The sequence below is a fragment of the Phalangium opilio genome, unplaced genomic scaffold, assembly GCF_054372755.1.
Source record: "Phalangium opilio isolate 3A_F unplaced genomic scaffold, DU_Popi_V2 ptg000009l_1, whole genome shotgun sequence".
Lineage (NCBI taxonomy): Eukaryota > Metazoa > Arthropoda > Arachnida > Opiliones > Phalangiidae > Phalangium > Phalangium opilio.
The window spans coordinates 488,313-504,073 of NW_028324146.1; the positions used below are offsets into that span (position 1 = coordinate 488,313).

General features: G+C 37.7%; 1 protein-coding gene across 1 annotated transcript; it reads right to left on the reverse strand.

The window, feature by feature from the left end:
* Positions 1–328: 328 nt before the first annotated feature.
* Positions 329–15,069, reverse strand: LOC149712172 (uncharacterized). Its single transcript, XM_089849343.1, has 10 exons — positions 14,895–15,069; positions 12,530–12,692; positions 11,425–11,582; positions 8,398–8,923; positions 7,102–7,428; positions 5,553–5,744; positions 4,037–4,264; positions 3,441–3,566; positions 3,252–3,314; positions 329–636 (listed from the first exon to the last, which is right to left on the reverse strand). The coding sequence occupies exons 1-10, from the start codon at positions 15,045–15,047 to the stop codon at positions 404–406; spliced, it is 2,169 nt and encodes a 722-aa protein (XP_089705469.1). The 5' UTR covers positions 15,048–15,069; the 3' UTR covers positions 329–403.
* Positions 15,070–15,761: the final 692 nt, after the last annotated feature.

A 15,761-nucleotide genomic window follows, 5' to 3' on the forward strand; every position in this document is an offset into this window, starting at 1 on the left:
ATTAAAACTCCTGGCTTATTGTTATAATTTCTACTAATAGTCAAGTGGTAACAGACTGAAGCTTGTACAAGTGTTTCCATTAAACATCGTAATTACATCATTTTGCCCATAATTGGATTGCCATAATACAAATTATGAAACAAATGAGTCACCAAATGAAAGAACATTGGACACACGAGATGGAGGCGGCTACATTAGAAAACGTCATTGTGACGTCATAAAAACACTATAAGTCATTTCGTACAATTTTAAGCGAAAGCGTATAAGTTTCAAACAATATTGTTTCCAACACTTCGTAATATGTTCCCAAGTAAAAGACCGATGAAAATTTGAAAAACACAAATTAAAGTTTAATAGTTAAATATATTAACATAACAAAAACAGCAAATAATATTCTAACTCGTTAAGATAGTCTGACGCTAAGGTGAACATATTTCTTACAACACCTATCTTGTTGAAGGACACCAACTGCTTTACACACGTAATAACCTTTGTCTCTGGGCTGTACGTTTTTAAGCAGCAAATGACCATCACTAACACTCGACCTTAATGGTAGTGGTTGGTCATTAGTGCGAAACCATTCCACCGGAAGTTTCCTCGGACCTTTATCACGGCAGAACACACGGACATCATTTCCTAAATTAAATGAAAGATACGAGATAATTAATGTACTTTGAGAAAGTGCTATGTTTATACGTTCCTTATTTATGCTCATTCACAATTCGTTAAAGGGAATGAGAAGCTTCGTTTGAAAAACCTCCGATTTATATAACAAAAGATGGAATTAATTACTGTGAATTCAAAAATATCAAGCTTTTAATTCTCCGATTTCTGCTTATTTGGCCACAATATGCATTTGAAAATTCTTCAAATTAAATTATTTGAAATCCACTTTTTATGAAAGGCTAAAACGTTTCCCGTACGCTGACGTCACTGATATATTTTTCACGTGAGATGGTGTCACACTCTCCGCTATCAGACCCAGAGTTTAGACTGGCGAGAAGCTCGAGACGCGTATCGGATTCCCGCGCTTTTTTCCCCCCTGACGTCATAGTGATGTCATCAATCGAGCGAACAAGCTCGACAAGACTCGAAATTATTTATATATCGAAACTGAGTTTTCGTGATTTTCCAATGGATTTTAAAAATATAAACTTTGGTTCAATTATATTAAAAACTTGATATTTCTTTTGAAAGTAGATACTCGAAAGTGTAACATAATACCAATTCCGTGGTAAAATAGGATATCAAATTGTAAATTCGCATTCCTTTTAAGAAATTTGACGCATCACGTCGTATCTACAGGAGAATGTTCATTAAAAGTGGTATGGTTCAGCTCTGCTCAATATTGGTCCTAGAGTCGCTAAACATAAACTCCCGAAAAGAATTTCCTATTCTAAATACGTAACAATTTAGCTTTAAAAGGAGAATTAAATGATCAGACAACCAATTAACGAAGAGAAACCTTTAGCTAAGGGCGCGCTTTTAATCGTGCAACAAAGCACATGAGATGCCAGTCGCTCATTGGTTATTCGCATTACCCTGGTTTTTATTATAAAAACTATCTTAGACTTCAAAGTCAAATTATCAAAATTTGACAAATTACATGAAAATAAGGGAAATGATTTGCTAAGTTTTATTATCGATTTCGATGTTATTTTATCAGTATAAGGCGCTTTCACACGATCCAACTTTTTGACTCGGCTCGATGGGCCAAAAAGTTGTATCAACTTGCCCAACTTTTGAAGGGAAAAGTGAAATAAATCCATCCTTTTCACACGACTAAACTTTTACCGCCAAATGGAACTTTTTAAGCGCCACCTACCTTGGCACTTACGAAATAACCCGCGAAAAAGGCATTTTTTCTAATTCAGTTTGATTGGCTGGAGAAATGAAATTAAAAAGTTGAGTCAGCAAAAATTTGGATCACTGATCCAATTTATCCTAGCCAACTTTTTTGGTGACTCAACTTATCCAGCGTCTATTCACACGATCCAACTAGTTGATTCAACTCGAGTTGACCCATCAAGCTGAGTCAAAAAGTTGGATCGTCTGAAAGAGCCTTAAATTGTTTAAAAATGGCAGTCTGACCATTTCATTCTCCCATTAACAATAACCCCTATTTAGGCATAGTTTTATTGAATTTAAAAGCTGTAAAAAAAAACGTTGATTCAATTTAGTGCTTGGTGTTCTCATAACACGGGAAATTCATCTCAGTTTCCAGTCACTAAGGCACTACGTACAACCAGGGAGGAGGGATGTAGAGGAGTGGCCAAAGGTATTACGGAGAGGTCTCCATTTAGCGGTCTGGAGAGAGAACTACCCGAGGCCGATAAGTAGCTACGCGCGGTACGGTGCGCCAGTACGTCATCACTGACGTTAGAGAGAGAAAAAACCAAGTTTCAAATTTCTAAGCCGTCGCGACTCGCGCCGTCGCGACTCACGCGAGAGTAAATTTTAGAGGCCGACGGGTCCGGAGAAAAAAATCGCGCATGCGCCTGAAAAAAAAGAGCCTCGGTTAGGTCTCAGAGCTCTAACCCGGAATCTGCGAGAATTCTCTCTCTTTTTACAACGTGCGTAGACCACTCCTTTACAACATTCCTCCTCCCTGGCACAACACCGGGTAGCTTAGCAATATGTTTGAACGTAAAAAGGCACTTGTAACCAAACTTGAACGGGAACTACTCGATTCAAACTAAAGTAGGTATTGTGCGAGGTGAAATAAAACCATAAGCAAGCTTGCCAATTGAAATATACTCCCGTGAACAGTATAAATCCAGTTATAATTCACCGGAGAATACGAGCAAATATGTCAGCGTGCTTTGGTTTTAAAACGTAGGCCTTTTCCATAACACCAAGAAGCGATATCTAGTTTTCTAGGGAGAAGATATAAATTCCCCACATTTCTAGCTTTTTCTCCAGTCCAAACGTACGTCCGGAGTTAATCTCCGCCTCTAAATTACAACCAGCCAGCATCTCACTGGTTCTTGAAAGCTCACGTCAGCGCGACGCGAATGACGAAAATTACTTGTATTTTCCAACTGAATAGAGGAAGCGAAATAGCCCGGCCTCCTTTTTAGTCTCCCCTTGTATTTTGAAAGGGGGACTGGGACTATGGGGCGCGAATACTTAGGCATCTTATTCCTTCTCTCTAATAAGCTAGATATCGCTTCTTGATAACACTATATGCAAGATTGTAGCACAATTTGAATAGGTTCTGAAATTGATGTCATAGGCTTAAGTGTCCATACCTTGAATTACAGTCATAAATCCTTCATCAACTTCAATTTCAATTTCAACATCACTATTGTTCTCTGAAATGAATACAAATTTTCATGTGAGAGATTAAGGAGATGGGTCAAGTGGCGAGGTTACAAAATGACCGAGTGTCCAGATTGAGGAAAACAATCAAAGAGAATAGCAATAGCTTTGTTCCTCACCTTGGTTCCACTTGCAATCTATTTCATCCGAATTATCATCGCAATGCATTAGACCGTCGCAAACACTTCGTTGGTCAATACACTGTTTCGTGGTGCCGCATTCGAACTGGTTTTTCGTACACGGGTCTATTTTAAACAACAAAATATTTACAAGTATGTTTGCGCTACTGATATGTAAGGCAGCGATAGGCTCAAAAATTACAATTTGTTAATGGTCTTAGGTCACTTTCGTTAATTAATATTGTGACAATATATTACCCATTCAGAAACGCGTTGTGGGTTACAGATTATGAAGAAATGTCAGTCTTAGCAAAAGTTTATAAGATAGGTTCCATAAATATGACACTACGCATGCTTCATAATGCTAGAGACTTACTGGAAGCTAATTCGAGAAGGACTAGCGAGAATTGACTACACGCTGTTTTGCAGTCCATCTTCCTATTTAGTCTGTACTAAGCATTTGACAGCGCCTCACCAGGCGTCGCTTTACAAGAATTTATGACCTAGCTCACTCACTCCATGACAAATTCTCAGTAACCAGTGACAAAATTATGGAACATATCTTATGAAGTTAAGTAACTGATGGTTTTACATACGTGGAATAACTTTGACCCTGGCTATTTTGTGAGGGACCCTTCTTGAGTACTTTAGACCGGCGTAGCAGTAATAGGCGCCACTGTCGCTGGGTTGCGAATACCGAATGACCAGGGTGCCGGATTTTTCCATTATGGAAAATTTTGAAAGAGTCAGATTGCCAGGACGTCTCCAATGTACCGGAAGTCGCGTATTGCCCTCGTCTCTACAACGGAAAAACACCGTCTGACCTATAAAATTTTTTGTTAAATTTTGAGTTAGATTTTTGAGCATAAACCTTAAAGCACTCTAACCACAAGTAATTTAAGTTTGTCGTTGGGCTAAAATGTCAAAAACAATAGACCCAACCAACAAATAAACAAGTAGGCTTGGTCTAGCCTCCATCTAAGGGATGGGATCACGTGACTAACAAAATTGACTATAGAACCATCTGTCGTTGAGCGACGAAAATAAATCACTTATTTTTTGATTGGTTTAGAGTCTGACCCTTGAGGGAAAACGGGTTCTGCGCATGGCAAAATCAAGCCAATCAGGTTATCCCTTTCTCACCTCAAAACCCGAGAACGAGATCTGAGCCGTTTTAAAAATTCAAAAGATTTCATGGTTGGGTCTATTGCGCTCTAAACTCTGACCAAAAGCATAAACTAAACTTCAGCCACACACCCTGGATAGAAGATCAAAAAGGCACTAAAGAGAGGGAGTTGAAGCTAGCAACTTTGGCAAGGCATTTTATTTATCAATTTGTTATATTTTCTTCCTATTATCCGGTTCACCGTATTTCAACCAATAAGAAGGCAGATAAAGATACGCGCGCGCACACCGGAAGCTTGAGGGAAACTTTCATAGCGAGAATACTCCCCTCTTTACACCCTCTTTGAGAAGATCCATGAAAAACCCAACCAAGAAAATTTTACATCAACATGAACCACTCTAGACACAGTGCAGCACAGTTCGTTAATTCTAAATTTCATCATAGCTTTCAAGAGTTAAGCCTAATCCGAAAGAAATAATATGAAATTCGGCCATTACTGTGCGCCGTCTGCCCTGGTCACTGCTACCAGTAAAAACAGAAGTGAGATGAGACTGCAGAAGTACTGAGCTAACCAAATTCTACACTTGGCGAAAGTGAATATTCTTGATAACACAAGAACGGTTGGCCCTCTAGTAGCGGTTTCTGAATTTTCCCTCTCCAATAGGTGAGACGCTCGCGGTGGTAGACGGCCGAACTAGATTCAAGGAGCCGCGTCCGTGTTCCGCGGATTTAGGTTGAGGGGAAGGGGGTAGGAAATCTTTTTGGAACTCGACCAATTTTTTTCTCTGTAGTGTAGGCGCGATGGAAGCGGTGGCATAAAATCCTCAAATTTGTTCACTAGTGCCAGGATCTACTATCAATGCTAGAGCCCTTCACTTCTAGTCTCATCTTACTTCTGGTAAAAATAAACAGCTCTACACCCCCTGGGATGAATAACTCTGGTAACGGGACCACAACATTTAATCCATTTTCATAGGAACATTTACCTTGATGAACAGTTTGATTTCCGTCATAGACTTTGACGTTGGTATCCTTGAGTGGAATGCACGTTCCATTCTGTCTCATGAAATTTCCTTTCCGACATAAACATTCGAATTTGGTCGGATCCTCGCGATTCAAACGACATCGAGCGTTTAATTGTGAACATTCTTTTCTGCCTCTAGTTCTGCAAACGTTTTCTTGAAAGTGAAAGGAAAAACGCAAAATTAAATAATTAGCAGAATTTCGTTAATTGCAACGGATAAATTATGCTGTGAATGAAAAACTTAATGAAGATTCATGATATTGTTCTAAGATGCGGATTAGCTTTTTTTTGACGGCACGATGGTGCGTTTAGCCGCGCGCAACGAAAAAACTGGTTATAACAAATAGCACGCTAAAGATGTTTGTCAATGAATGCAACCATCAACCATTTAAATCCTTTTAAAAATTTTAATTGCCTAGCATTTGGTTCTTAAGCTAGGTTACCATAGGGGCCCTGGTAACAAATAGCACCCCGTTTCTACAAAACATAGACAGCAGACCCTAGTATACAAGCATTTTGAGGCTGTAAAGCTCTTCTATCGTCTCGTCTATTTTCCTCTAAAGCGTGCATAAATTGTTGAAATAAGTTGACCAATAGAGAATCCTTCTTCAAGACTAATATAGCAGTCATTTTTGGTAATGGAAAAGTAAAAACATTACTTAAAATATACTAAGAGGTTGTTGTGTCAAAATATGAATTGTTAAGTAAAATTTTCCACGACCCTCTCACTCCCATAACATTAATTCAAATTCGCACCCTCCTTGCCCATATTAGGTAATTTGTAAACAGCTGCATAGTGCAAGACTCTAAGGCACTTGCTTCCCTGGTTTTGTGGTTATATTATTAAATATCGTTTGATGAAAATTCCGTAACCCAAACTTTAACACAGTGCGATTAGACTCAATTCGTAGCAGATAAACCTTCAAACTACAGCCGACTTATTCAGGGTTGCCACGGAATTTCAGAACCAAATTCCCTGACTTTTCCATGTTTTCCCTGACGTTTTAGGCCGAAAGTGTAAATGTTTACAGCACGTTTTAAGCGCTTATAATTAAATAAACTCTCTACATTAAGTTTTCCAATGTATTTGTTGCACCATAATGAATAAGAATCATTTTAACTATAAATAACAGTCTAAGAGATTTTTTAGAGACTATTTACTTTATAAAAACAATTCTAGACAGCATTTTTAAGTATTGCTTTAGAGTTTTCTGTGTTAAGAGAGGGTTAAGAGAGGATGAGGAGAAACTTTCATCACTCTATCAATAAAGATTTATCCCCAGAAATTTTACCAACTAAAATTAAATTCCCTGACTTTCCCCTGACCTTTTCGGCCCATTTTCTTATCTCCTTGACTTTTCTACGTTTTCCCCGACCCATGGCAACCCTGTTATTATAGTTGAACGTAAACTTCCTCAAAACTTTTTTCTAATTCAAGTTAACAAAAAGTGAAAACAGTAAAAACAGATTATGAAAATCATCTGATGTATGGGTAAAAAGTGTAATATTACCAATACAGTTTCCATGATTGTCGTAAGTCTTTCCCTTGGGGCAATCGCAGCGAAATTTCGTTCCAACGTAACACGTAGGTTTGAATTCGAATTTATTCGGACATTGACACCACATTTCTAAGTCGTTATAGATGCATTCGGCGTTGAATCGTTGACAGATGCAAATAAATGTTAGGTTTTCTGCATTTCCTATTTGAGTATTTGGACCATCGTTATCCTCGTGAATGGGAATAATATTTCCGGAGAATCCTTTCGATCTAACGGTCTTCATCGACACCGCGGTTTCCAAATCTTTTCTTCCGGTTTCAGGCAGCTTAGATTTATTGACTTAAAAAAAATTAATTATGAAAAACTGTTCAGATTAAGAATGTCACGTAAAAACGATGATTCCATCTTTATTTATATAAATCAAAGTCCTGACTGACAGATTGACAGATAATCAACGCCCAGCCCAAACCTCTTGCCCTAGAAGGCTAACAATTTGCAGGAACTTTACTCATAAGTAGTAGGCGCGTACTAAGAAAGATTCCCCCCCAATCCGCAGCCATCTTAAAAAATGGCGCCCAGAAGTGTAAAAACTTCTCTATGCAACAAAGTCCGCGCGTTTCAACCAATTTCGCAAATATTTAGTACACTGGTTTCCTTTAACCCATAGACGGGCTGAATGGCATTTTGGGTTTGATTTGTAGCCATGTTTTTAAATGGCGGCCAAAAACTTAAAAACCTTTCTTATGGAATAATGTCCGCATGAAAATTAATAAAACAAATGACCAGACGGGCTGACGGGCAACGCCGAGTGCCTTCGCTCCTAGGGTGCAGCGCTACAAAAATATTAGTCGAATCAGTAAAGTCTACCCATTCTTTATATCATTTTGATGGAAGTTCTTATTACACGCGAGTGACGCCGCGGGTAAAAGCTAGCCTTTAATATATCTATCAAAAATAGATTTGTTTGAATGTTTGCACAGTCGCGATTCGCATTCCAATTTGACCACAGCGAAGTGCCGGATCAACACCATTGGGGGCTATCTAATGCAACACTGAAAAATTGTCCATTTTCTTGTAGTCCAAAATTACGATAAGGAAGCTTAAACTTCAGCTTTAGAAAAAATTATATGAAGAATAGAAGATATTTCCTGATAATTTTGTCGTTATTTTATCAATCCTTATGGGTTAAAATGGTAGTTGGGTTTTTACCAATTTTAATTCCCTTTCTTATCATTTACCGTGTCTCAAGGGCGTAATAATGGATAACAATATAATTATAAAAGTAAATCTTGCAAAAATCATATTTACCATTAATTTTTCTCGTCGATTTGGTTGTGGTTTCAGTCAGATATGTTTGGGTTGTAGTTTTAGGTAGAGTCGTGAACAAACCAGGCAGTTTCGTTGTAGTTGCTCCATTTAACTTTGTGGGGTTGTTATCTGAACTCTCATCCTCATCATGAACAGGAATTTTTTTACCCTCGTAAAGACCACCCAATTTGGTCGTAGTTTTTTCAGGTAACTCCGAGCTGCTTTTAGTAACCGAATGTCCTTCATCAACTTTCGAAGCTATTTCTGGTGTTTCATGATGCCCTTTTAAATCATTCGAGTTTCCAGTATTGTTGGTCGTATTTTCGGGTTGTTCAGAGACAGTCGAGCTTAATTCTGATGTTGTTTCTGAAAATAGGTTGCCCATAGGCTCAAACGGCCAATCATTCTTAAACCAATCATCTTCTGGCGGAAATGCAAAAAATGGATCTTCAGTAGTTGAAGTCGCAGCAGTTGACGTTGTTGACAGAAGAGTTGTTCCAGTTTTTTTGTCAGGTTTTGCAGTTGTCTGTAAGTAGTCGAGATTTGATGGCTTAAATTATAGGTTATTCCAAAGAGGCTGGTGGGACTAAGAGTAGTGGGATGGCTCTATTTCGGATTTTGAGTCGAAAATGTTCCATATTTCACCCAAAACTCCAAAAGGCCACCATTTGCAAGTTAATAGAATGTTTTAAATATGACCCCTTAAATTGCATTAAGAAACTGAAAGACAATGATAATTTAATGAAGGGGTCTCCCGAAAAACACTAATCATAAAGTCTGGTAAACTGTGACCCTTAGAGCTAAATGTTAGAGAACATTGTCGCCCAAAGTATCGCCCATATAATCATATTAAAGGGAGGGTGAAGTAGAAAATCAAGTGATTTTTTTATCGATTCTTCTACTAATTATAAGACCGATCTGCATAGTGAAACATCCAGGAAATAGCTCCGAATGATTTTAAAATTACAATTAGGTTCAGATTTTAAGGATAATTTGAATAAGCCCCTTTGACCAATCGCGTAACGTCCTGCCTTTTTACTAACGAAATTCTCGTGGCACGCTCCATGTCGAATGAAATTTATCTCGAGATTTGATAAAATTGGCGCGCGACGTGACAATCGTGGCGCGAGACATGGAGCGTGCCACGAGAATTTTGTTAATAAAAATGCAGGGCGGTATACGATTGGTCAGAGGGGCTTATTTCAAATAATCCTTAAAATCTGAACCTAATTTGAATTTTAAAATCATTCGGAGCTAGTATTTCCTGAATGTTTCACTATGCAGACTGGTCTTATAATTAGAAGAAGAATCGATCGAAAATCACTTGATTTTCTACTTCAACCTCCCTTTAACCCCACTCTACTATCATGAGCCAGAAGAGAGTGATAATCAAACAGAATCAGAACTCATGAAAAGGCTAGAAATAAAATGTTTTAAGCTTATCGCTACTGTATTCAAACAACATGGACGCTCTTCTGCAAGGAATTTGTATATTTTTAACGACTTGAAATTGCCTTTTTAATATATTATGCTGTCTCTAGTCTTTTACAACTGAATATTTATTTTTTTATGTTCCTGAAATTATTAGCCCTAGGCCCCCATGTCGCCTTAGGACGGCCCTGCAGTCGTGGATCGAGTAAAATGGGGCCGAGTAATTAAGCAAAGTGTTCATAAACATACCCTCCATAGGAATAGCATTACACCCAAATATGGAGGCTCATAACTCTGGTTCTACTAGAGATAGGGAGATGTCATTTGAGTATGTTATAGTCAGGGCCAGCCGGATTAAAAGGTGGGGGCCAAGGGGTACTGGCCCCCAGGTGCAAGGCTACTTCGGGGCGCATTGAGCTATTCCCCCTTAGCAAGATTTGCTGTTCCTTTTTTTCCGACTTAAGGGGGCGCACATTATCTCGGCCCCCTTGCAAAATTGCTTAATCCGGTCCTGTTCGGGAACTTGTGTCAAAGTGAAAACACTAACGCTGGGCGACAACGAAAAATCAAATGTGACGTTTGATGTCCAGCCGCAAGTACTTTTTTTCGGTCAAGTGAAAACCATACTTAAGAGACTAGAGCCAGAAAATGACGCAAACTCCTATATGGCTGAGACAAATATTTGTACCGTTCCGCTTAGTGATAAGCTAGAAGCAGGGGTCACGTGATAAGGCTTTAGCGAATTGTAACTGCGAAAGATATGTATTTTGTTACTTTTTACAACAAGAGATTTTTTATTCCGCACTGTCTGCACCAGAATAAACTTTGAAGTTTTTCATCGCTATTAAGTTTTGAAGGAAAATCTTGAAACATTAAGAATATTGAAATATAAAAATGGTGTGTTTGCTTTTACTTTTCTTCGATTATTCAATTTTTTCTATTTAAAATTTCGGGTTTTTCGCCAGAGAAACTTGTGTCAATTTGGTCATCATTGTTAGTCTATACATGACTGAATTTAAAGCTTCCATGAAAACAGGGCTTCAGCCGGATTATTCCAGTTAAAACTGACTCCCTAGTAGCGTGACCTCTATTAGTTTATGTAAAAACTACCACTGGATAATAAACTCGTCCAAAATTTCTGACTATTTCAAGATTTTGATTTTCAATGATATTGGTTCTATTTCTACCCTAAACGAAGTTTTTAGTCGTGCCCTATTTCGCCTCGTTCCCTATTTTTAGGGAATTTTCAAATTCCCTAAAAACAGTGATACGTTTAGCAAATTTCTATTTGATACATCCTGAATATAGGCCTAAACACTTTCCCAAGGAGTAGTCTGTTTAATATAATTTTAAGATAGGCCATTCAGTATGTGGATCCAATGACATTAGAGGGATTCAAGGTTACCAGTCCCGCACTAAAGTCATTACTTGAAGCCATGGATCCACACAAGTCTTGTGGTCAAACACAAGACTTTTTTACCCTTTGTACTGACCCAATGTGCATAAAACTAACATTTCCTCATAATGTAATAATTTTTATCGTTAAAGATGATTGTCTTGCCGAGTTAGTCACTCGTTAGTAGGAACAGTTCTTACGTTCTTTTTGGAAGGTATTAGCCATGCCCATCGTTTGAATTTTGCGTTTTCTGGCTTCTTGTTTTGGCATTTTAGGGTAATACTTCCACCAACAGGAGAGCGTCTCGAATTACGATTATCCACAAGATACCCGGAGTAAGATTCAATTTGGCGTTTTCCTGTGAAAAAACCGTTTCATAATAAACACCATAAGTTTATAAGATATGATCCTTAAGTATGACACTACCTATGCTATACTTCGTAACGCTACTGAGAGACTTACAGCTCGAGCTAGTTCGAGAATTGACTACACTCGCTTAATTTTGCAGGACTTTCATCTACCTATTTAGTCTGCATTGCTAAGCGGTTGACAGCGCCTCACCAGGCGTCGTTTTACCAGAATCTTTGACCTACGTCACTTTATGACAAGCTCTCAGTAACCAGTTACAAACTTGTAGAACGTAACTTATGATAATACTTATATACACGGCGTTTCTAAAGTTTGGTAAGATCGAAGTGAAGTGCACGGGTTCTACCGGCGATTTTGAGTCGAAAAGTGTCTGATAATTGCCACAAAGGACTCCTAAGCACGTTATAATAATAATCTAGCTTTATTTCGTGTCCATAACACCCTGTGGGCTATATTTCAATGGATCACGATTTCAATGCATAGAGGGGTGCAGGGGGCTAGCCCCTATGCCACAACCAACCGACAGCACCATTTACTAACTATTGCCATTAACCTCAGAAGGTTTTGATGAAAAGGAGAAACTCCTTTAACAAGCGGGGAGAGAACTTGCTAACTCAACACAGAAGGGTTTTTTTCCCATTTTTTCACCCGGTGCCACAGTCCGGGATCGAACCCGGGACCCTCTTGCTGCGAGGCGATAGTGCTAACCACTTCACCACCCCACCTTTTGATTATAGTGTTTTAAGGATAGCCCCTTAAATGCAACTAATACATTGAAAGACAGTGATAATTTAATTACTAGGGTCATCCGTAAAGTAAGTAGTCCAATCATAATTTGAAAACGGTACCCCTTAGAGCAAAATGTTATAGAAATGACATTTTAGACTCAAAATCGTTAATAGAAGCTATTGTATTTTGGTTCATGACACGAAATACCTTTCGGTGTTATCCTTTTTGAAACGTTGACTGATACGTTGATTGCACCGTAGCCAGTTTTTAACTTTGTAACCCATAGTTTGATGTTAACATTTTTCATCTTCTTGGAAGGAACCATATTCCCATTCCCGTCCTCGCAGATCAAGTGAATTTTTTTTCCATTCTAAAAATTAAAGTGTTTAAAAGTTAACGCAAGAGTCATGTTAATATCAAAATTTTCAATAAACAGTCTTATAATGTTGCGCCCATCTTAATAATAAACTTAGGAGTTTCATATTACTCTGTTCCTTTACATATAATCAGAAGGGAATAAGAGAGAAGGGAGACATTAGAGCCTGCTTTGGTAACGAGAGTCCGACCAACCTCAAGAAAACCGCGAAAACTTTGCGCAAGTACACAGCTTTTAACCAATTTACTGCAAAAATAGTTCTTTAAGTTCTCCGCGGTATCAGGCGGCCTATTTGTCTGCTAGATTTTCATTCTCCAAAGGCTTAGGGCTGTCCATGTTTCGTTCTTGTGTAATTATAACCTCAAGTATGTATTTTATTGAAAATAATTTGTATTTTTTAATATTAATTCAGAATAATTAGTTTTCATCTATTTATTACCTTCAAATTATCTGATTTTGGTATGTTCTCAATTCCCGTTCATCTAAATTAATTGCGCAGCTTGATTTCGTTTATCAACATGAAATTCGGCCATTTTTATCTCCTTCAATGTAAAGTTGTAAACAAAACTACTTTTTATTCGTCAACCGAGACGTCACCCTCTTATGTGACGTCACAGCTAGGACAGAAGTTAGATAGCCATTTGAGGTTAGTAAGACTGTTGTTACGAGTGTAAAGCATTATGGAGATATAAAGTGTGTCCCTTCTCTCTTATTCCCTTCTGATATAATTCTTCTTTCAATAGTAAAATTTTTAAAAACTCCTTTAAAAAAATGTCTATTATTTAGTTCGTATAAATACATTTATACCTAACTTTTCTTTAATTTAAAAATTTTATCTTCTACAAATCAAATCAAAGCAAAGGTTTATAAGATATGTTCCATAAGTTTGTCACTGGTTACAAACTGAATCTTGTCATGAAGTGACGTAGGTCATAGATTCTCCTAAAGCGACGCCTGCTGAGGCGCTGTCAAAGGCTTAGTACAGACTAAATAGGAAGATGGACAGCAAAATCGCTCTCGAACTTGCTCGAGCTGTAAGTTTCTAGCATTATGAAGTATAGGTAGTGTCATACTTATGGAACGTATCTTATAAACTTGTGCGCAAGGAAATTCTGCCTGCCCCCGCCCAAAAAATCTACCGGAAGTTCGTGCTAGCTTTTTGTGACGTAGGAGGTTAAAAGTGGACAAGAAGCAAAGCTTTGGCATGCGCTATTGCTAGATCCCGTTCGAAACTAAAAATATGAAATATTGAAAATGACGTTTCACCAGTTACACGTGAAGAAACAATGGACGGAAAAACGCTTTCCATCTCTACTTTTCCCCCGGCTAATTATTTTAAATATGGGACTAAAAAAGGCTTATTGAAGCGCGAGAGAGTTGGCGCGTGAGCCAACCTCTTACGTAATTATGACGCAGATGAAGAAAGTTTAAATTTAAAATTTTTTCCGCGAATTTTGTGTGACACGGGTTTCAAAATTATTTCAAACATTTTGCATCTAGGTAAAATATTACCCGATTTTAAAGAAACTAGCTTTAGTTTGAAGAGAAAAAAAATAACCAATAGGCCTACCTCATTAAATTGAATTAACCTTTAATTTCATTTAACACAGTAAAAACGTTTCTAGTCTCTGTATCTAAGCGGTTTAATTTTTTAAGGGTAGCTTTTTTTCTTCAATATTAAATCTAGATTAGAGATGGGTTCCATGGTTGGTCACCGTAGGAGGTAACACGGTTTAAGAGCTACCAAGAAGCGATATCTAGTTTACTAGGGAGAAGGTTTAACATGCCTAGTCCCAGTCCCCCTTTCAAAATATAAGGGGGGGGCGTAAAAGGAGGCCGGGAAATTTCGCCTCTCCTCTGTCGGAAAATACGTTATTTTCGTCATTCGCGTCGCGCAGACGTAAGTTCTCAAGAACCTATGAGATACTGGTTGTAATTTAGAGGCGGGGATTAACTCCGGAATTATGTTCGGACTGGAGATAAAGCTGGAAATATGACGAATTTATACCTTCTCCCTAATGAACTAGATATCGCTTCTTGGAGCAATTAACAAAATGCAATACTAAGCCCTAATCTTCTTCAACGGGAAACAAAGCAAATACTTTTAACAGGTTCCCCTGAACCCATAGCGAGATTACGTAAGCTTTTGTTTTCCGTACATTGGCACAAAAACTACAAGCTTAAACGTAAACTTACCATTAGTTGGTCAGTGGTGAATTTATTGCCATTTTCCACTTCGACGACGGTGTTCCCATTTGCATCTTTAATGAAATTCAAGTGAAAGACAGACGACGACGTTATCAAAGCAAATGTTATGCATAATAAAACGACACGTAAAGTAAAACTCATTTGTTCCGTACAAAATAAAATATTTAACCAATTTCAACTAAACTGTTCAGCGCAGCAGAGGAAACGGTTATAACGATAATTTTATCCCAAATATTTTAAGGAAGATTTAAGGCAATGTTTTTTACGGTTTAAAAAATTGGTTAAAATAATCTACTTTAAGGTTTTTTAAAAAATTATGCCTACTGTTCACGAATTAGGAACCCAAAAAATTTGTTTTTTTATTGGCTTGACATGAGTAATTTTTGACAAGATTAAAAAAAGTACGAAATTTTTAAAATGTTTTTCGTCTATTTCCATTGCCATTTTTTTGTGGAGTAAAATTATTGGAGTCAAAATAAAAATTTCGGTAAAAGTATATTTTTCCAAGCTTTGTCTTTTTAAATATCCCTTCATGGTGGCATGGAAATTAAAAGGGAAATATTGGATTAGACTGAAGGATATTTATTAGACAAGATAAGTCAAATTTTCACTGTAATATCCAGAGCATAGAGTAAAATTATTGGAGTAACAATGGATAAATATTAACTGTATTTAATGCACTATTAATGTAACGTTCAATTTCACTCCGATAAAACCACTTCTTGGAAAATTCCACTTTAATACTATTGACCATTGAGTTGAGAAAATTACCACTAGAGTGGCCTTTCATCCGCTAGGATATAAGACCCAATACACTATATCACGCGCATGTGGCGCCATCCCGGGGCAACCAAG

Coding starts and splice junctions, on each gene's coding strand:
- LOC149712172 (XM_089849343.1), bottom strand. CDS start 15,047: ATGAGTTTTACTTTACGTGTCGTTTTATTATGCATAACATTTGCTTTG. Junction 3,315..3,440: donor AGATTGCAAGTGGAACCAAG/GTGAGGAACAAA, acceptor TATTCATTTCAG/AGAACAATAGTGATGTTGAA. Junction 637..3,251: donor ATTTATGACTGTAATTCAAG/GTATGGACACTT, acceptor CATTTAATTTAG/GAAATGATGTCCGTGTGTTC.